The sequence below is a fragment of the Odocoileus virginianus genome, chromosome 32, assembly GCF_023699985.2.
Source record: "Odocoileus virginianus isolate 20LAN1187 ecotype Illinois chromosome 32, Ovbor_1.2, whole genome shotgun sequence".
NCBI lineage: Eukaryota > Metazoa > Chordata > Mammalia > Artiodactyla > Cervidae > Odocoileus > Odocoileus virginianus.
Window position 1 is genome coordinate 20,640,951 of NC_069705.1, and position 23,798 is coordinate 20,664,748.

General features: G+C 36.3%; 1 protein-coding gene across 5 annotated transcripts in view; it reads right to left on the reverse strand.

Annotated features, from left to right (window-relative positions):
* The window catches only part of DLC1 (DLC1 Rho GTPase activating protein), a 489,149-nt gene that overhangs the window by 280,386 nt on the left and 184,965 nt on the right, over window positions 1–23,798 (reverse strand). For all 5 annotated transcript variants that reach the window (XM_070459963.1, XM_070459964.1, XM_070459965.1 and 2 more), the window contains 2 exons: window positions 15,540–15,689; window positions 7,787–7,927 (listed from right to left, as the gene is read on the reverse strand). In XM_070459963.1, coding sequence (XP_070316064.1) covers window positions 7,787–7,927; window positions 15,540–15,689 — 291 coding nt within the window. The remainder of the gene's footprint in view (window positions 1–7,786; window positions 7,928–15,539; window positions 15,690–23,798) is intronic.

A 23,798-nucleotide genomic window follows, 5' to 3' on the forward strand; every position in this document is an offset into this window, starting at 1 on the left:
CCTGCTCTCTCCCACCTTTTTGTCTCTGATTGGCACCCAAGCTCAGGACTCAGTGATGACGAAACTGTGAGTGAAAGTGTTGCCAGAGCAGCAGAGAAGTTCTGGGTTAAAGTTCAGCTTTTCCAGGATGATCTTGGATATAAAGTAGACATATATCAGAGGCTATCTGGACCCAAGAAGAAAATTCTCCATTTTCCTCACCCAGGATGCTACGGATTGAAGGCTGATATATAAGAGGGATGAAAGTAAGTCTGGCTGAGACAGATGGAGGAAGGCAGTTTCAGGGGTGCCCAGAGCGCAGTCTGAACAGCACTGATCTATTATTATTATTTCCTTGTTTGTATGATTCTCTGCATTTCACAGTATGACTAGTTTGGTAATGCCCTTTCAGTATCATAGTATTTATATAAAGGTAGGGCCTTCAAAATGAGCCAACAGAACCACACAAAATAAAATGGACAAAGCAATCTATGGTACAAAGGAAGTAACTGGGATTATTTCCATGAGCTGCTGCCGCCGCTACATCTCTTCAGTCCTGTCCGACTCTGTGAGACCCCATGGACTGTTGCCCACTAGGCTACTCTGTCCATGGGATTCTCCAGGCAAGAATACCTGAGTGGGTTGCCATGCCCTCCTCCAGGGGATCTTCCCAACGTAGGGATCGAAACCTGTCTCTTATATCTGCTGCACTGGCAGGCGGGTTCTTTACCGTAGTGCCACTTGGGAAGCCCCGTTTTCACGAGAGTCCACTGATTTTCTTTTGAAGGTGTTTAATAATCCGGAAGTTGCCTCCCTTACACCAAGTTGTCACAGTGGAAAGGATAAAGAGTCACTGAAAAGTGAGAGTGGCAACAGTAATGTAAGGAATATGAACTATTCATTTCATTCAAAAACGAGAAAGTAACATACAAAATGCTCATTAACTAACCAGAATATCAAGAACACTGGTAGTTTTCAAGTGATTGTGTCTTAGGACTCCATGAAGATAAAGAGTAAACAACTCCCTTATTTTCATATTTTTGTTACATGACTCCAACTGTTTAGATGGGTGATATTCAGAATACGCAAATGCTCTGTGGCTTTTTTTACTTTTTCATTTAGAAATCTGGTTTGTGGTAGATAGCTCAAAACTATAGTTACGAAAATTCTCTGTGTAAATTTAGTGTAAAAGCTACTGAATATTCACATGGAAAATCCAGTTAAACATTTCAACTGACTGTTGAAGTGAGCATCAAGGAGGCATTCAAACATCAGGGGCAGCATTAATTATCAATCAAAAATCAAAGTAAGGAATTACAAAAAGAATGGAAACACTGCATATGCAATTAGAACTCGGGGACAACTCAGTTTGAAATGAAGGAAGTGCTGTGAAAAAGGCTTACGGGTTATTATTAATGCTCAGTGCTATGAATTATATTCTTGGTTGCTGTGATGTGGCATGCTGTTGGCTTGCCATTTTACATTGCCCAGAAATAACTGGAAGTTGTTATTTCTCTTGGATGAAAATATGAGCTGGATTCGAGAAGTAACATCAGCACATGGAAAAACTAAATTTTTCTCATTGTAATGATGATAACATACAAAAGTACTATTCATATGACCAAATCTTAGGTTGTAGAACTTTTTTTTTTTTTTTTACTGTTTCTTGCCCTACTGGAGTCTATTCAATTTTAACTGTGTCCTCATTTATATGTTCCATTTTCCCCCATCTTTCTTCTAGTTGTAGGAATTCTGCTCCAGATGTCTAATTAACCAGGTTATTATAAATGAAATATGAACAAGATAGAAAAACAAATTTTCCAATTAAAAAAAAATCACATAAATACCATGTGCTCAGACTTTAGTATGAAGGATTAGTATATCTGGATGCAAGTTACACTTATTCTTGGCACAGTGAAACTCCTAGATTCAAAGTGAAAAATCTTACATGAAGTTATTGTGGAGATCAAATAACCCATCCCAAACAACACTATCAAGAATTAATGTGCATTTGGAATGGAAACAGATGTCAGTAACTTCAAGCACAAAAATTGAGAGAATTTTGAATAATTTTAAGTAGAAAAGTAAATGGTTATGAAAACGTTTCTATTTTTCAAAGCCAAGCTTAATGAATTAATATTTATTTATAATTTCAAAATCCAGAATATGTGAATGGAATCCTCTATGTTAAGAAATATCTCATTGTAATAATCACAGAATGATTTCCTTTTTAGAAACATTTTTTTCCTCAGCTCTCTTGTGGCTCATTTTTCCTTAAAAACGCTATAAAATTTGCCTTATTTTTCCTTCTCATAAACAATGAGGATCTTAGTGAACAAAGAAAAATACTTTAAAAATCCACATACTTTAATGTTATTGCTTAGCTAGGTCAAAATTAAATTGTCACATTCAAAAGTATTACAATCAAAGGCATTTTTCTAAGACCATTACATTTTTGTTCACAAAGTGGTAAAGTTTACTAATTCAAATTTTTTGATGTTTCAGAAGAATCGACTAAACTCTCTTTACAAATTCTGCGTGGTTATTTTTTCTTTTACTGTGCTATTTGCCTTACTTACCATAAGTGACATTATGAAACAATATTTAAATTCTAGTAATTTTATGTATTTTCCCTCTAAGAAATCAGTAAAAAGGAGTATTTGCAGTTCCTATTTGCAAAAAAAAGTTAATGTTTCATCCCTTTGTTTTAAATAGTGGACAGCATTAGAGAAAATTACTAGCTTTGTTTAAAAATCTGATAATCACTTGAGCAAAAATACAGAATAATATCTTGGTAAAACAAAATAGAGACCTAAAATTTTGCATATGAATTGAGTTTTAAATGATCCTTGAAAAGGATGTGATTTGAACTCCTGAATCTACAGACTGTTTTTCAGTTTTACTGCCTACCATACATTAATAATATGTCACATGCATAATGCCTTTAGCTTAATAATTATATGTAGGAGAGGTGTGATTACAATTTGTATAAAATGCGGTTTACATTGGAAGTTTTATGGGGAATCTCTGATAATTTTTCTTTTCTTTCTTGAATCAGTTTTAATTTCCTTAGTATGCTATATAATTAGGACAAATGGCAACAACATTTTATAGTTTCATAGCAGATTAGACCATATCACATTGGATGAAAAAAGGAAAAAATAAGATCCTGTTTTTAAATGACTTAAATGTTAATAGCATTCATTAAAAATAACATCAAGTCAAAATTCATATACAAAGTCATCACCCTCCTTTTTACCTCCATTTCAAAACACTTATGCTTTTTAGGGAGGACAATACTATTGACAAGTGAATGTAAGACTCCCAGATTACTGTTTGCTTCTATTATGCAAAATAGAGAAGAGAAAAACAGATTTATATAAGTGCCTCACAGTTGTGTTTCAGAGATATAGTGAGAGTTGTTTTTTTTTTTCCTTCAAGGATAGGTTACAATGATCATGCAGTCTTTGGAACTGTTGGTGAAGACCATGAACTTGCAGTCAGGACATACTCTTGAAGCTTTATTTCGGTCACCCTCCAGTAGTATTTAGGTAGGACTTACTCTGAACCATCCTTGGGAGGAGTCGGCAGTCCCTGGCTGTGTGGCATTCTATCTACCCTCAGCTCCCACCTCCTCCATGAGCTGTGTCTCTTCCCTTATCTATCTCATTGCTACTTTGCTGAAAGTGAAATTTGCTCAGTTGTGTCCGACTCTTTGCAGCCACATGGACTATAAAGCCCATGGAATTCTCCAGGCCAGAATACTGGAATGGGTAGCCTTTCCCTTCTCCAAGAGATCTTCCCAACCCAGGGATGGAATCCAGGTGTCCCGCATTGCGGGCTACGTTGGTAGTAATGATGAAAAGATTAGGGATGTATTCGGTCTGTGGAAGTAGAGCCACTGTTGCCAGGCTGAGCTGGAATAAGATATATCTGTCTATTTTCACACTGAAGCAATTATAGTAGTGAAGGTTAATAATTTCTGCAGTTTTTGATGTCTTCAAAGGAGGGTTTATTTTGTGATTCCAGTGTTCAATACACTCTAATATGAATGCCAATATCTTCCAACATTCCTTTTGATAGTTGAAGATACACTTAAAGCTGGGGTTCCAAAATGCCCCAGATGATTGAGGTTCTCAGTTCTGTGGCTGTGGGAATTCTATCACATGGCAACGAGGGAGATTGTTTTTCTATGAAGCTGATGTTACCGTATAGCTCAGAACACCCTCCCTGTTCCAGCAGTACTTACTTTACAAATAAAATCTGTGGTTTTTCTTATCTCAGGCTTGGCCTCTTTCTTCATATATTCAGAATATATAAAGAACTCTTACAACTCAATAACAGAGGAAAAACCTAGTCTTTAAAAAGGCGAAAGACTTGCATAAACATTTCTCTAAAGAAGGTATACATATGCCCAAGAAGCACAGTGGTAAATTGTTTGGTACATGAGTTTTACCTCAATGTTAAAAAAAAGAAGAATTGAACAGAAATTTTAGTACTGAAAAATACAGTAACTAAAGAGCTCAGTGTGGATTAAATAGTAGGTTAGACAAAGCTGACTAAAGGATTAATGAATTGAAAGATAGGTTAATAGTGATTAACAATAATTTAATGACCACCTATACTGATCAGTAACTTTAAGTGAAACAACAACCACAACAATATTTCTGGGGTTTTGGTGCCCAGCTTTAAAATCTTTCATATAACAACCCTATACTATGTAGTGCAGGAACAACTCAAGCAACCATTTATCCTGGTCAGAGGATGTCAGAATACTGTTCTGCAGTGGATGAAAGCACTATATAAAGATGATATGACTACACATGGGTTGTTTGCATAAGTGTCTAGTGTGAGAGGCATTACGAGACTGCCTCAAAGGAACAAAACAAAGAAGTAAGAAATGGATGAGATTTTTTTCTCTGATAATTGTTGCACCTGGGACCATCTCAGTGCCTGTTTCAGTTGAGTGCTCCCTCTTTTTACTGTAAATCACATTTTATACCTATTTGTGAGTCATGTACTTTTTAGTTACATGCTGCACATTGTGTGTGAAGTAGGGACTGAAATAAACGTTTACACCTAGTAAAAACAAAAAAGAAAGATGGATGAGATTTTTGAAATGAAGCACCAGACCTTGTTTTTAATAATGTTTTTTGGTAGTAGATATCCTACCTTCTAGCTTTTTAATTTTTTGTGTGTCAAATACATCTCAGAAATCTACTTGTATGCTCAGTTTTCAGCATGATATATACATGGTATTTATGAAAAATCTGAAGATTACTCATTGGTCCCCTTCTAATAATAAATATAAAAGTAGAAATCTTATTGAAACATTGGCACTTAGAAATCCAGAGACCTTACATACAAAAGGAAAGCCAAATATTTGTGGTAGTTAGTCACCATTATAAATAGATTCATAGCAGCAAATCAAACGTAACATTAAATCATTCTGAAATGAAAGTAAGCATTCTGTAAAAATATGAGAGAAGTACACGGAGCAGAAATATAGTTCATTTTACGTGGATATTTGAAGTAGGTGTTCTTTGAATTTAATGTTTCTATTTAATATTAAAGTTGAAATTTTAGTTCACAGTGAAAACAACCACTCTGTAGGATTCTGCAGTTCTTTCTGTTTTTCATGAAGTAGCCAGTCTGTCATTATTCCCTAAGCTTAAAATTGAGGGGGAGTATGTATTTAATACCTCATAAAATAGGTAAAATTCTCCATTCTAATATTTTAACCTAGGGATAACTGAAAACATAAAATTGATCCATGGCAAAAGACTTCTTTTCTAACTTTACTAAAAAGGAATACTCAAAATAACAGTAACACCAAAATCAGCAAAAAATAAACACACGTACACATTAAATTGGCCCTTCTGCTAATGCAAAAGCTTGTTTTTCAAGATACTTTTTTAATTGTTCTTTTTCTTTAAGAAATTTCCTAAAAGTCAGTTGCCTTCGACAGTAGAGTGTTTCTCTCCCACTCTGGGTACCTCTCATGGCTAGCTAGAGAATTTGACTAAAGTTCTAGGAAAACCAATGGCTTTATGTTTCTTATTCTGAAAGCTTACTGAAGATGGTTACCATAAAAACATGTACATACCTCAATAGAAACAAATAACCACATCTATAAACATGGGAGTACTGCAGAAAGACTAAGGAACTGTATACAGAGTGGCAGCAATTTTTACAAATTATAAGGTGACTACACACTAAAAAATATACATTTCAAGGGAGAAATAGCAGATACCAACAGTGATTATTCTAAAGTAAAAGATGAAGACAGAATAAATGTTATAGTAAAAATAGCACTCTAAAGGTCATTAAAAGGTGCTTTAAAAATTGATTTAAGCATAAATACCATAAAAAGGAATTCACCTCCCTTTCTATTTCTTTCTCATATGTCAGCCCCACACCTGTTTCCAGTGTTCATAAAGCCAATGCTCCAATGTTTCCCAAATCTTCAAGCTAAAACTCTCAAGAGGTTTTGATCTTTTCCCTTAATAAGAATGTGGTAAAATCAGATTGTTTGGCTTCTATGTGAATTCTGCATTTCAACTTTCTCTGTTCATTGTGGAAAGGGAGAGACCCATGTCACTGCAGTCTGCCCAGTGACATACATATTGGACCCTATTTTTTCAGTGTACCATAAAATAGCACTGGGTAGTATGTCATTGGTTCTTCCCATTTCCAATAAATACAGCACTAATGTGCAGCATGTCATTGCATTTCACTGCTTACACGCCTTCCTCTCTTGCTAGACTGTGAGATAATTAAAGATAGAGGATATATTTTTATTGCTCTCTAAGTCTGTTTCATCCAGCATAATACATGGCATATCATAGGTGTTCAATAAATATTTATTCCATCAAAAGTAATCTAGACATTCTTGCAACTGAACATATCTACTATGTTTTAAACTCAAGTATTCTCTTTTGAGTTTTATTTCAGATTTGCCTTTTATTTTAAAGGCAGGCAAAAAAAGCAATCCAAACTCATTTCTCTGTGTTAAGCTAACATGGACATTAAAAAAAAAAATAATACGACACTATGATTTTCACTAAACTAGGAAAGGTTATTTTGGAGCGCTGGGACTTTAGATATTTGAAGTAGTAATTACTTCCTCCATAAATGTTACCTTTAGAGTCAAATACTGCTTTCCTGTTGCAGTTCAACTTTTTTATTTAAAGGAAAATGTCTTTTATTCACAATTCACTGTACTATACTACTATATGTGGTAATTCTTCTTTTCATTTGTTTTTGTAGCATTGCAAAGTCCATGAAACATCATAATAATAATGACAGTAGCTTACACTTTTTCAGTACTTTTTTCATGCCAAGCATTTTACCAAGCACTTGACATACCCACACAAAACTTATCATATGTGTGAAATTATATACCTATCTCTACCCTTTAATCTATCCATCTATCTGTTTATGTATCTATCTATCCATCCATCCATCCATCCATTAATTTTCCCATTGGTAAGCTTTGTAGTCAAAATAATAATACATGGAAAATCATCTGAAGATTTTCATTCTTGTTTCTTTAAAGTTCTAAGAATCCAGCAACAAAATTTAATACCATATTTTGCGTAATTTTAGAGCAATGACCCATTTTAGTAAATGGGTAATCATCTATAAAACAACAAAAAATAACATTTGTTGGGTTATAGTTAAACATTTCAAGTCACTGCAACTAAGAATCCAAGAGTATTTATTCCAAATTGAATAGAGGAGATGTCAACTCTTACATGATGATCATCAACACTTCATGTTGAAACTGTTATCATATATAACTTACCGTAGACTTGGGTTTGGTTCCAGAATTGGCCACTGGGGTGGAAGATTGTGGGTCAGTGGACTCAGTGTTAGAAGACAAATTTATTTGTGTCTGATTTATCGAAGTGGTATCTGTTCCACTCTCAGGTCCTGATTCCAGATCCTATTAAAAAATACATTGATATGAAGGATATGTCCACACTCTCTACATGCCTTTGTCCCTGCCTCCCACACATTTCCACCTCCTCCTTCTCCTAACACACACAGACACACCACATAGTTATGACAACCAAAACTGACCTATCACACATAACCATGCACTATTTTGTATTAATGATTGTACTCTTCAGAGGGTCTCATTTTAGAATACAAATACTGAAAAGAGGTAATACACTCCTTTAGTAACTTAACAGCCAATTGTGCATTAGAAAGGGCAGTAGTGGTAGCTAGCTAGGATACTGCAATAAGTCGGGAGATATTAATATAAGCCCATAGATGACCCTGGCTCACTGTGTGACCCTGAGTAACTCGCTTCACATTCCTCGTGCAATGGAGTTATGGGTGTCAAATGAAAAGATAGTTCTCATTTCTTCCCACCTCACTCGCTTCTATGTTCCCATTAAATCTCCATGGTGACACCTACCATCATGGCCTGGAATCATTTAGCTCAAGTGTATGTCTATCAAATGAACTAAAAGCTATTTAAGGGCAGAGTTACACTTTGTCATATGTAATTCAATTCCCTCATTTGAAAATGAGTATAATAATTGCAGGCACTCATGAAGATAATGAAGATTAAGCAAGATAATGCAAATTATATGCAACAAGCACATATTCAATTTCATTAAATGCTAGGCATTACTGTAAATAATGTTATTATTAATATCATTATGTTTTCTGAGCAACTAGTGCACAATATGTGGATAAGACATGCCTGTTCAATGAACGCAATTACTCAGTAATCGCTCCAAAGGTTGTGCCTTTAATTTACTAAATGCTATCTCCATATTATACAGTAGCCTGAGAACACAAAGGCAAGGCAAGGATGAGGAGAATGCAAAGGGTGGTGGGGGGAGGGAAGTGAAGGCATACATCACTTCATAATTTTATCCTGAGAAAATTATGATTTAAATATCTTTGTGTCTACTCTTTCTACATCTCAACTTTACCATGGCCCACATGCTTAAATACACTCTCCGGTCTTATGTTCTACCACTCTCTCGTTTCTGTGTGCTTCCGCTATACTTGCTGTTTGTCAGTCTTTCTAGCACACCAAGGTGGCTCCTATAGTAGCAACCATGCCCTTTCTAATCCCTTGCTCAAGCACTTTCCCCTGCTGGCCCTTGTCACTCAGCTCTCAGTTTGAATATCACTTCTTCAGAGAAGCATCCTTTGACATTCCAAGCTAAAATAGTTTCTTCCCTTCAACCTCCATAGCATATCATTCTCTGTTTTACAATCTTATCACCTTATTTATCTACCATATATCAATTTTATTCATCCACATCTCTACCTATGTATGTATCATCTATCCATCTTTCATTCATTTCTATATTCTAATCCTTTTATGTCTCCCTTTATTGGGAATCTATGTATCGCCAGAGCAGGGGCTTCACGTGTCTTGTTCACTGATACATTCACCAGGTTTATAATAGTACCTGGCACCTAGAATATGCTCATAAACATTGTTTTATCAAAGAATAACTAGATTGACAAATATTAATATTTAACCAAGGGCTTCCCTTGTGGCTCAGCTGGTAAAGAATCCGCCTGCAGTGCGGGAGACCTAGGTTCAATCCCTGAGTTGGGAAGATCCCATGGAGAAGGGAAAGGTTACCCACTCCAGTATTCTGGCCTAGAGAATTCCATGGACTGTAGTCCATGGGGTTGCAAAGAGTCGGACACAACTGAGTGACTTGCACTTTCAAAGAGGCACAACATCTCTACATTAGAATTTATAAAACATTGATGAAAGAAATTGAAGAAGACACAAATAATTGGAAAGCTATCTCATGCTCCTGACTTGGAAAAAATAAAATTTTGAAAAATATCATGCTACCCAAAGTGATGTATAGATTCAGTGCAATCCCTGTCAGAATGCCAATGACATTTTTCATAGAAAAGGAAAAAATTAATCCTAAAATTTGGATGGAACCACAAAGGACTCTGGATAGCCAAAGCAATCTTCAAAAATAATAACAAAGCTGGAGGCATCACATTCTCCTATTTCAAATTTTAGTACTATAGTAATAAAAACAGTATGGTACTGGCACAGAAACAGACACGGGGATCAATGGAATAGGATAGAGAGTCTAGAAATAAAAGTATGTATGTACAGTCAACTAACATTCGACAATGGGGTCAAGAATACTCCATGGGGAAAAACAGTCTTTTCAATAAACGGTGTTGGGAAAATCAGATATTCACATGCAAATAAATTAAATCTGACCCCTGTTTTATACCACTCACAAAATTTAACTTCAAGTGAATTAAAGATGTAAATGTAAGATCTGAAACTGTAAAACTCCTATAAGAAAGCATAGAGAAAATGCTTCTTGACACTGGTTTTGGCAACAATTTTTTTTGGGTATGACACCAAAAGCACAAGCAATAGAAACAAAAGTAATGGGACTATATCTAACTATATGGCTTCTGCACAGCAAAGGAAACAACAGAATGAAGATGCAGCCTATAGAATTAGGAGAAAATATTTGAAAAACTAATATCAGATAAGAGGTTAATATACAAAATATATAAGAAACTTCTACAACTTACTAGCAAAAAACAAATCTGACAAAGATGAGCAGAGTGCCTGAATAGATATTTTTCCAGAGACATACAAATAGGCAACAGGTACACGAAATGATGCTCAACATCACTAATTATCAGGGAAACGCAAATTAAAACTGCAGTGAGGTATCATCTCACACCTGTTAGAGTGGTTATCATAAAAAAGACAAGAGATAATGAGTGTTAATGAGAACGTGGAAAAAAAGGGAATTCTAGTACTGTTGGTGGGAATATAAATGAATATAGTCACTATGAAAAACAGTATGGAGGTTTCTCAGAAAGTTAAAAATAGAACTACATATAATCCAGCAATTCCACATTTGGGTATACATCCAAAGGAAATGAAATCACTGTCATGAAGACACATCTGCACCCCTTTGTTAACTGTTATGTTATTCACAAAACCCAGGACATGGAAACAACCAAAGTCTCTATTGATGGATAAATGAATACAGAAATTTGGGATACACAAAACACACACACACACACACACACACACAATGGAATATTGTTTATCTACAGAAAAGAAAGAAATTCTGCCTCTTCTGACAACATGGAAGGACCTAAGAAGCATTATGTGAAATGAAATAAGAAAACCACAAATACTATATAAATCTCACTTATATGTGAAATCTAAAGAAGGCCAAAACAGAAACAAGGTAGAGTGGTGGTTGCCAGGGGCTGGGAAATGGAGATATTGGGGACAAGTTAGTCAGAGGGTATAAGTTTCCAGTTATAAGATGTTTAAGTTCTGGGGATCTAATCTTCACTTTTGTGACAGTATTAACATCACTCTATTATATACTTGAAAGTTGCTAAGAAATTAGATATTAAGTGTTCTCACCACATACATATACACAGGCACACAACTGTAATTATACTAGTTGATGGATGTGTTAACTAACATTATTTGGTTATTATTTTGCAATTAAAAACTGTATCAAATCATTACATTGTATACCTTAAATATGTTATGTGTCAACTATATCTCAATAAAACTCCAAATAGAAATTTAAAAAGTGGAAAACAAAGGAACTGTATAAAATACATACAAAAGAACAATAAATATGAAACAGAATACAACAATCTTTAAGTATGTGTGTGTGTATAAACATATAACCCTAACCAAATTTCTCATCCCTGAGTGATGTCAGATTAAGGGCTACATATTCTTTTCTTTTTTTTTTGGCATGGAAAAAACATTTTATATTTTACCATAAGAGAAAAATAATGTATTAAAATTTCATATTGAATCAACATTAAATGGATAGTCATAAATAGCAGGTAATTTATAAACATCAAATGCATAATCCTAAGTAGCAGGTAGTTTTTAAGCCATTTCTATTTGACATTTATGTTTATCAGAAACCATTTGCATTAATTTTCCTTCCTGTTTATGAATTAATTAGGTAAATAAGAGGGTAACCTTGCACCTTTCTAACAATATAATAATTCTGAGGTAAAATAATAAATATCTTAAAAATCCACAACTAATTGTGCTTTTACCATTTATAGACAATACCATACTGTTCCATGTTCACAAACTCTTTGGAAGATATTATTATCATCACCTGATGGATGATGAAGCCAAAGCTTAAAGCAAGTAACTTGACTAAGTTCACAGTCTATGGCAGGACTGACATTAAAACTCAGATCTGTCTGACCCTCACTTGTCCGGCTCTATCAGGTCAGGCTTCATAAATGTTAGCTCTACCGTTATGAGCCTATTTGCAGTGCAGGAAGAGAGATACAGACACGGAATAGGGGTGAGGACATGGTGGGGGAGGTGGGTGGGATGAATTGGGGGACTGAGATTTATATATACACACTACCATACATTAGAGAGATAGCTAGTGGGAAGCTGCTGAATAGCACAGGAGCTCAGCTTGGTGCTTTGTGGTCACCTAAACGGGCAGGACTGGGATGGTGTTTGGGAGGGAGGTCCAAGAGGTAGGTAATACAAGTGTACATATAGCTGATTCACTTTGTTGTACAGCAGAAAGTATGCTCCAATAAAAATACCCTTATTTTATTTTTAAAGCCATTCTTTACGACTCCAGCTCATATTATTTTTTTACCACTCCCTTTATTATGGAGAATCTGCCTGCCATGTGGGAGACCTGGGTTTGATCTCTGGGTTGGGAAGATCTCCTGGAGTAGGGTATGGCAACCCACTCCAGGATTCTTGCCTGGAGAATCCCCATGGACAGAGGAGCCTGGAAGGCTACAGTCCACAGGGTCGCAAAGAGTCAGACCCGACTGAGTGACTAAGCACACAGCGCATTATATGTAGAACTCACTCTAACCTTTCCTTATAAATAATTTCAAACTGAGGTCACTGTTCCATTGTATGTCTTCCCCTCCCTCCTAAACTGCAGATTCACAGTGGATTATGAGGGTGTGTCAGAGGAGGCTTCTCCTCTGAATCTGGGACAGAGCTCCTTGGTGGACAGTCAAGGTCATAATCATCTGTTATAACCCACTTATTCCATGGCACAATTATCAAATGGAATGGAAATCTCACTTGGAAAAATTTTTGATGATGAGAGAATGTTAAAATTAGCTTTAAAGACCAAGGAACAGAAATAAAAAGGGATGACTTAGAAAAACACAGAGACCAAAAAGAAATTTTGAGGGATTCAGGCTCTGTCTTATTCATCTCTAGCCCAGTGTCTGATGTGAGTGAAGACATGGGAGAAGGAAAATGAATTAACAAATACCAAACATGCAGTCTGTATCAGATCTTTGAATGCATTTACATATCTTGTTTCATTAACTCCTCCCAACAAGCCATTAAGTAGGAAACAATCTCTCCTGCTTTTACATGAACTTGAAGTTGAGAAATTAAATACTTTTCTTATGTTCTCAGACATTCAGCTGCAGAGCTGGCATGTGAACCCAGGCCTGCAGACTCTAAAGTTTATTTTTCTACTGTATTATTGGGCTTATTTCAATTATCTGCTGAACTAAAGACTCAGAAACACATTTTTATTTACAGAATCTACCACTGCTCAGCAAGGACAGTGATGGTCCATGAGACAGTGCATGTGATATAAAATCCAGCTTACACTTGAAATGGAGGGAGAAGATATAGATGTAGGCAAATCCTAATCATCACCCACCTTAGCTCTTGTTTTGAATTGTCTTTACCTTTCAACAAAGAACCACATGTAGCAGTTAAGGGTTGTTTTGCTCTCTGAGCTGCAGACAATAATATGGAGTTTCATTTAGCAGAAATCTGTGCTGTGCTTTTTATCACTAAATACCTAGTACTGAGGAAAGGTCAATATAGAAGGAAAAGAAGAACCATTAAAGAGATAGGGAGAGATTAGCAATTCATAATAGAAAACTTTAAAAAGAGAAAATATATCCCACTTATACATTAATGGCAAAAAAAATGTACTGACATGCATCTCCTATTGAAAAATAGGGCTATACATTTATTGAAAATGATGAAAATGAGCACAAAGTGAAATGGTGAAAATGAGCATGAAGCTTCTCTACATCTTTCATCTGTAAACGAGGTTAAAACACCCTTCTTGATGGTCTTCAGGAGGCTACTCTTGTGTTTCCTTCACTTGGGTGCCTGTCCTACTGAAGTATGTGTGAGATACTATGGCACCAGGGGAGGAGTAAGTGATTCTCTCTGGGAAGACATATGGAGATTTAGGGAAGACTTCACTGTAAAGAAAACATCTGAGATGAACCCTGAAGGATAAGGAAAAATTATCCAGAAGGTTACAAACAAGAAGAAAAATGTCATTTCTACTGACTTTCTAGGTCTAGCCTGAAGTATTTAATGTCATGTTTTTTTCATTTTTAAATTAAAATTGTTTTTTACTCAAGGTATCAGATTCCCATAATAGTCAGCTATGAAAAGAAGTATGGGATAGTGGTTGAATGACATGGCTCTTGTACATACAATTACTAACTTCTCTATTCTTTTTACTCTGAGCAATGTTATAAGGCATGAATGTGTTAGCATACATAATGCACACTATGTAATGCATTCATATATACTAAGGTTAGCTACTAATTTAACTTGCTTATTTTCTGTGAAATATTCTGTACCACAGTCAGAATAAGTCTTGAATAACTTCATAATCAACAGTAGAACTACACAAAATAATTTGATACAGAATAGTTCTATTTTGGTAGGTTCTCAAAAGGGCTTCATGGCTTAATTACAAGTAAGTTCTACCATCACATTTGTTAGATATGCAAAAACTAAGCCATTTAATACGAACATAATATTAAATATAGGAAGTGTATAGACATTTTGGCATCTATGTCTTCTAAATTTTATCTTGGGTGTTAGACTCTCAAAAGAGAGTCTATCTTATATGAAATTAATGCACAGTAAAATAAAGTTTTCACCTCTTTCCTATTCGTTATGTTTCACTGAGTGAATTTTAAAATGTTCTCAAGTTGATTTCAGTTAAATTCTTTCTTGTAATATGCTGAGTTAGTTCAATCAGCATTCATTCTTCCATCCATCAACATGCCTACCCATCCACCCATCTACTTGCCCACTCATCCACCCACTCATCCATCCATCCAATTATTCATCCATTCATCCACAGATATTTATTAACCATCTTCTATATCCAGTGTAAATTTGTGGGATACTGGACATAAAATACTAAACAAGATAAACAGAGCATCACTAATGGTGTTTACAGTATATCAGAGAAGTCTGACAATGAGGGAAACAACAGCAATGAAGAGAATCTGATCACTAGAAAGCAAAGTAACTTCCCAAAGTGACCCTCTTTCCTGTCTAATAATAACCATTTTCCTTTGAATCACACACATCTCTTATGGACTCTGCGTGAAGCCTAGAATGATTTGAGTGATCTTTATGGAACACTATCAGGGTCACATGTGGGTAGATTGGGCCATCCAAGAAGTGTCATTCTCAAGAGGGACTCTGCAGATGCGGGGACACATTCACAACGCAGAGAAGCGGGAGGTGGGAAGCTCACAGGGACTTGCCGCCGTAGGTTGGTTGGTGTGCTGGACGGAGAGGAGCTGGAGCTGAGGGCGTTCTCAATGTCCTGATCCAGCTGGTCCAGTTTCATGATCAGCAGCACCATCGAGTCTAGTCGCGCCCTATCTCGATCTTCTCTTATTTCCTGAGGAACAGAACATGCTGTTATTGAATCTGAAAGGCCATTTCTTGGAAAGAATAAAAAGTTCCCTGTTCTTCAGTGGGACACAAAGGACACACGAACAGGCAGTCTTCTATTGAAGGGGCAGGAACGTTCTATTCTGTACCATCAATGGACGCGTCACTGGGAAAATACTGACCTCCTGACAAGAGGGCATTTTTACAGGAATGTTAAATATATATTTTCTAGAGCAAGGCACAATGAAAAAGAGGCATAACACCAATGATACTGAAACATTTACTATTTTCAGATTATTTTTGGATAGAGTTGCATATTTACCCTTCTTTTGTCAAATCAATTATACACACAAATCATTTATAACATACTAACAATTGTTTTCAGGTTAGACATTTAAGGATGTATATAAGATAATAGTTTTGGATGACTATTTCTGAGTATAGTAAAAATAAAGGAAAAGAATCAAACAAGGCAGAAATTTTTGTTTGTTTTGTTTTTTGCATGAGGCCACTTACTGCTTTTTCAAGTTATGTTATTGCCAATATTCATTTTCAACCTTCTTTCACACACTTTGGGGGAAAAAAAAAGCCTCTACAATCACATGAATTGTGGTTATTTACTTTGAATTCTCTATAACATAGACATATATTTATGAAAATACTTTTTCTTATAAAAATAGTTAAGCTTCTCACTGACCATACAGAGTTATTTGCACATGACTGTTTACTATTCTTGACTGTTCAAGTCATTAGTATTAGGAAACTTTAAAATGTTCTGTAGTGTGCAAAGTATCAGGGTTGGGCAGAGTAAGGGTAAATGAAATAAAAACAAAACAAACATGAAAGCACTGTAAGTTTCCTTAGAAGCAAGATCCATTGAGAGGTGTCATGGACTCAGGACCAGCCTTTTTGAGGTAAATCGTCATTTGTGACTCATGTTGCCATTTTCTCATCTGTCTAAGATATTTACCTGGGTGAAATCAGCTTTGAAAGGACCATCAGCAGTGACCTCAAAGGGAAATGCTACCGTGATGAAAGCCTGAAGGGTGTGGGTACAAGGGAGTAGTTAGGAGGTTTTGCTAAGGGGATGGATGAGTAGAGGCATGAATGAGGTGACTGTTTGAATCAGATCTTTGATTTTGTTTTTGAACTTTTTCTTTTAATCATCTAAATTCCCTAATCACCATTACGGCAGACCCCAAAGAACAAGAACTAGGGTGATTGCATGGAGTCATCTAATGTCACTGGGGTCTCTGTACTTCACACAGGTAAAGTAGACTGTTAATATTAACAATAACTATTTCTCACAAGTCAAATAATTAGTTTATTAGATTAAGTTGGTCAAAAAATCATTAATTCAGCTACCATTAAGAAATTATTTGGGTAAGCTGAACCTGTGCTTGGTTTAAAGTTTAATGTCAAACTGAAAGACTCAGTCCCACTTCCATAAAGACATTAATTTTCAGAATACATTAAGAATTTTTCTGAGTTACGTTAATTCCCTCAGAGTACTATACTGTAATTATTTCTTCAGTTTCCTCCCATCATCTGTGTTGTCTAAAACATTTAATGAGGCTCTGACAGAGAATTACAGAACTTCTGTGGTCATAAAGTTTCATTGTGCTTTAAGAAGGGCCAGGATATTTGCAACAGATCTGAACATTACTCTATGTCATATTTCCTCAATGCTACAGAACTTTGTTATATTTTTTTAAATGTTATTTATAGTAAAACCCTGTTTATACTTTAATAAGAGTCCCAGAAATATTAAAAATTTTAAATTCTATTCTAAATAATACAGAAAATGGAAGAATCTGCCTGAATAGAAGACTCAAAATCACCTTAATTACTCCCTCAATGTATTTGCTTATATAATTTCCTTCTCATTTAAACCAAACTTGTGTTTGGCAAGGTGATGTTCTTTGCATATCTCTATGTTCATGTATGCTTTTGTATGATTGTCTTTCATTCACCAGTCATAACATCCTCAAGCAGAAAGATGAGGTTTTTTTCCACCAAGCAGACACAGAGTCAAGTTTTACACTGCATATGCAACACTTTTACAGGAATAAAAATATTAATGAAATCAATAGAAGCCAGTGAAATAACATTTCCTGGAGTGTTAGAAAACATGTCTTAATATTTTTCCAGCTACTAAGTTAACATTGGATAAAACAGTATACCCTGAAGCTATCCTACCTATCAACAGTGGACTTAGAGACAATTTGTAGTAACTGGATGCTGAGATTGTGCTTTAAAAACTTTTCCAAGTCTACGGGCTGAGCATTGAATTATTATAAATGACCTGCCAAAAGAATAAAATCAAGCAGCCTTGGTCTAAGATATTTCTTTAGAGAAATAAGCTTATTGCACTTCCCTTTCATTCGTGGATACTTCCTTGTTCATCATCTATTACAATGTTCAGCCTGAAATATAAAGTACACAGACTAGCATCCAACATTACACATTAAACATCACAAAATAGAGTTGGCTACAAATCAGATGCTTTGGATAAATCTTTTCTACTTGTTGTTAAAGCTCAAGTATGAATATTTTGCACAGTTCTAACTTTTCATATGTCCATGGCTAAACTCCAGCAATAGCTCATGGCTGAAAACAAAGCTGTGTGTTTGCAGATTCTGGCAAGGTTGAACTCTACAGCAGAGCTTTCATTTCATGCTATCACTACAGGCCAGGGGAAGAGGAACTTCTTAACGAGCGAGGCTGCCTTAGTTCTATGTATTTCAGTAACTTAATCCCCTTAAATCAAAGCCAAGATGTGAAATTTTCTCCCCTCCCATCTTTCCTGCAGTCACAACTGTTCTGTGAAAGGGAACAAAACGTTCATCAGTGAATAAGAGATAGAGAATCTCTGCTGTCTTCAATATTATAGTCAACATGATAAGACATAAGGAAAGTAAAAAAAAAAATTCATATACATAGTTTCTGATAGGAACAAGGGTAAGAAGAAAATAGATAGGGTAATGAGGTATACAGTAACTGCAGGGGAAGTGTCCCATCTGGTGGAGTGTGGTCAGAGAAGAGCTTTCTGCCAAAGTGAGAGTAAACCATGATGGGGATGAAAAAAAAAATGAGGCAGAAGAGAGAAAGACAGAGACAAAGATAGAACTTGAGAGAGAGAAAGAGAGAAATAAGGAAGGGAGGGAGGGTGTGAGGCGGGGAGGGAAGGAAGGAGGAGAAGAGAGGGTAGTAGAACTGGGAAATCAGTGTTCCATGCAGGGGGAAGAGTGATATGAGGATGCTGAAGTGAGAACAAGTTTGGTGAATAAGAGGAAGTGAAAAAAAGTTAGGAAAGCCAGGAGAGGGAAAGTGAGTGGCAGAGTGAGTGGGTGCTAGGAAAAAATGAGGCTGACTATAAACAGGAGCCAAACTATATTCTGTTATGAAGGTCACTGTAAGGAGGTCAATTTTATTCTTTATGTAGTGGGGCCACGGGAAGGATATAAGCAAATGAGTGATTCAATGTGTTTTTTAAACTTTCAGACTTCTTGCCACATTTTGACAACCAAATATTTTTGGAACCTCATCACATTTTATGTCCAGCAATGCCACATGACTAATACAGGTGAAATAGTTTAGTTTATCCTAAGATGATTCTTCTAGTTCTAGCCATAGTCCTTTTTTCTGCTGAGGTCCCAATTCACAGTGATTAAAAGAAATAATAGAAATTTTTATAATCAAGTCCTATACATTTTGAGATCAAAGTGAAAAAGAAGTAACTGTTTAGGGATCCTATTTCTTGGAAGTAGGGAGTGAGTGAATGTCAGAAAATCTTTAGCAACTGGATCTACAAATAAAAAGAAAGCCCTAATTTGTAGTGTGTGCCGACTTTTCTGTAGTGTAAATACATCCATGGCCAATTTCAAGCTCCCAGCTAGACATTACTGAATGCAGTTTTGGGAGAGATGCACATAGTTGGCGCTTATGGTCTGTGGTGAATTAATGCGCAGCGGCTCCAACACACACACTAGGAGCGGGCACCAACTGGATGGAGAATCATTCTTAGAATCTGACTTGAATGGAAATATTGACAGTTAAACCAACAGCTGTAATGAAGGTGTAGTCAACATATATTGAAATAATGCATTTTATTTATTTGATGCATTTACGCACCCTAATATTTCCTTTCATTGCTCAGGTAGAGTTCGGTATATATTGTAGGTTTAAATTTAATGACCTTCTGGAAGGATCTCTTTTTTTCTGGTAGTGGCTCCTTTATCTACCTTCTTGGTATCATCCCTTATCTATGTTTGCAAAATTCCCTAAAATGTATTATCATGAGCATATCTATTTGTATTTTTACTTAAGTAAGTTAAAATTCATTTCTTTAGGTTACTCATTATATCACTTGGATACTTCATTCAACACCTGAGACTTTAGAAACCTACAGGTCCAGGACAGTGGTACCACTGTCCTGACTTTGCAGATGAGCAAAGTGCTTCCAGCGAGTTTCAGGTCCCGGTCGCACTTCCGTTGGTAAAGTGACAGGCTGAGAGCTGGCTCTCCCTGTGCCTGTCCCAGTCTTTTTCTGCTTTGCTTTCCTTCCATGATTAGTTTAGTAATCATCTCCACATCACGTGTACTCTCTTCTAACTCCCACAGCCCAGTTTATATTCCTTCTAACATATAGAAACTATGTTTTGGAAGAACGCCAATGATCACAATTTATTACAAGATATCTTTGAAGCATCTGGTTCAATTCTTTATACTTTCATTTAACAATCATTCAAGAGGTGTTTATTGACCATCTACTGCATGCACTGTATCATTTCCTAGGTAGCAACTGCTTTCATATTTTTACAGTATAATTTTTAGAAATGCTGGTGGTGGTGTTCAGTTGCTAAGTCGTGTCTGACTCTTTGCAACCCCATGGACTGCAGCATGCCAGACCTCCCTGTCCCTAACTATCTCCTTGAGTTTGCCCAAGTTCATGTTCACTGAGTTGGTGATGCCATCCAACCATCTCATCCTCTGCCATTTAGAAATGTTATGGAAACAGATTGTGCCTTCCTCTACCTTCCCAGTTTCTCCTTCCAGAACTAGACAGCCTAAGTAAAGCCTGTTCCATGAAACAGCCTTTCAAATATTTGAAAAACTATGTTGCACCCATTTTCTTTTTCACGGTAAATCATCCTCAGTTCCTTTAATTATTTGTTACATTGTTTACATATATATGAAAACATAATTATAATGTTTTCAAATCCTTATTAGTTCCATTTACTCTTCTCTGGATATGACATAGTTCTATCAATGACCCAACTAATGGTTGGTACCAAGGATTAAATACATTACTTTACATGTTTTCTGACCATGAAGATAGAGAAGGCAAGTATTTCTCCATGTTCCATATACCCTGTTTAACACAGCCTAAGAATTAAGTGCCTGTTGAGAACATGAACAGGCTATTCTTAATGGGATAGTCTCAATCTGCTTTTTTAATGAGAAGGATTTTTTTCGGCTGTGAGCTGACCTTGAGTCAACCATGTGATATATGTCTCTTTCTCCCAGTATGTGCCTGTATCCTGCTAAGAACAGAAACATCCTGTTGTCTTGAGACTATAACCAGCTGTTGTCAAGGTATAGATAATGTACGTAGCCGCTGTGGAACAAATTTCCAGTTGTATCTTTTTCAAACACAAGTCAGTGTATACTTAGGCAAATTATGAGAAAAACTTCCTTTCAATTTGATTTGTTGTCAAAACGTAAGATGGCCAAGCCATGTGGAATTATTTGGGCAACTGGAAAGAGCTCCTTCTTTATTCCCTTGAGCTACTTAGTCCCTGGGCAGTGAAGTCACTTTGATCACAATGGTATTGGGGGAGATAAAGAGATTTTAGGACATCATTCTCTCCAGGGTCATAAACTGGAATCCTTTGAACGGGAGCTTCTATGACTCCTCTTTCCTTCCCACTGAGGAAGATAATTCTGACCCTCTCTCTTTCTCCAAAGGTTCTTTATTGAACAGCATAGAACAGCACACACACACAGGGAGTGGGGATAATGTGCCTGTTATTGGACATTTCACAGACTGGGCAAACATGAGGTCCAGAGCAAAGGGTGCCTCCCTTAGAGCTGACAGGCTCCATTTTCCTTATGCCAAGCATTTGGAAGGGAACCAAAAAATTCAGTGAAATACCCGGATGCTTCCAAATAGTAGATATTTGGCTCAGCAAATCCAGCACTGCCTGAATGTTCTGCTTGTCAATGAGTTGTGGCATCCCATAGACAGGCATAATAAATTAAAGGCTAGGCCAGGAATAGAACTAAGACTTCCTGATTCACAAGCCAAGGTTCTGGCCTCTACACTGTCTTTGATTCCATACACATCTTACTGGCTATTCTGGGCTGCTAATACTCCTTGCTCACCCGTAAAAGAAAGAGACCTTTTAGCAAAAAGCTTGGCTCAACTTCACTCTGAATTACTTGATCTAAAGCCAGCTGGACTAGTATGAAATCTCATATTAGTGTTATAAATTTCATTTGACAATAAATTCCTCATTCTAGACTTTCCTTTCTTAACATAATATCCTGCTTGAAGAATCAGAAAGTGATTAAATCTTTATTTCTTCAGAAGCAGTGAAGATTTTCATCTGAGTTGACTGGCAGAAGCTAAAAATAATGTAATTATTTTATGCCAGAATTTCTAGGCAAGTTCAATAAGTCAGCTTTAATTTTTATTCAGGTGCATTTTGAGATAAAATTTATGCATACTGGTAATAAAGTTAAACAGAGGTAATAAAAAAAACCCCACATAACTACTATCTCCCACTTGCCAGATATAGTCTGTTCAACCACAAAATCTTCGTATGTTATCTTTAAGGAATAATAACATATGCCAATATCATTTTAATATTAGATGGTAGAGAGAGATAAATATTATCCTCATTTAAAGTTGCTACAAGGAATCTTTTAACTGATATGTACATTGTAGCACTATATTAAGTGTCTGTTTTCAGTTCAGTTCACTTCAGTTGTGTGTCCAACTCTTTGCGACCCCATGAACCGCAGCACACCAGGCCTCCCTGTCCATCACCAATGGCCGGAGTCTACACAAACTCATGTCCATTGAGTTGGTGATGGCATCCAACCATCTCATCCCCTGTTTTCCCCTTCTTCTCCTGCCCTCAATCTTTCCCAGCATCAGGGTCTTTTCTAATGATTCAGCTCTTCGCATCAGGTGGCCAAAGTATTGAAGTTTCAGCTTCAATATCAGTCCTTCCAATGAACACCCAGGACTGATCTCCTTTAGGATGGACTGGTTAAATCTTCTTGGAGTCCAGGGGACTCTCAAGAGTCTTCTCCAACACCACAGTTCAAAAGCATCAATTCTTTGGCACTCAGCTTTCTTTATAGTCCAACTCTCATATCCATACATGACCACTGGAAAAACCATAGCCTTGACTAGAAGGACCTTTGTCCACAAAGTAATGTCTCTGCTTTTTAATATGCTATCGAGGTTGGTCATAACTTTCCTTCCAAGGAGTAAGCGTCTTTTAATTTCATGACTGCAATCACCATCTGCAGTCATTTTGGAGCCCCCCCAAATAAAGTCAGCCACTGTTTCCACTGTTCTCCATCTATTTGCCATGAAGTGATGGGACCAGATGCCATGATCTTAGTTTTCTGAATGTTGAGCTTTAAGTCAACTTTTTCACTCTCCTCTTTCACTTTCATCAAGAGGCTCTTTAGTTCTTCTTTGCTTTCTGCCATAAGGGTGGTGTCATCTGCATATCTGAGGTTATTGATATTTCTCCCAGCAATATTGATTCCAGCTTGGGCTTCTTCCAGCCCAGTGTTTCTCAAGATGTACTCTGCATCCTGAGAAAACTAAATAAGTTAATAAGTTAATAAGCAGGGTGACAATATACAGCCTTGACATACTCCTTTTCCTATTTGGAACCAGTCTGTTGTTCTATGTCCAGTTTTAACTGTTGCTTCCTGACCTGCATACAGGTTTCTCAAGAGGCAGGTCAGGTGGTCTGACCTTCAGAATTTTCCACAGTTTATTGTGATCCACACAGTCAAAAGCTTTGGCATAGTCAATAAAGCAGAAATAAATGTTTTTCTGGAACTCTCTTGCTTTTTCTATGATCCA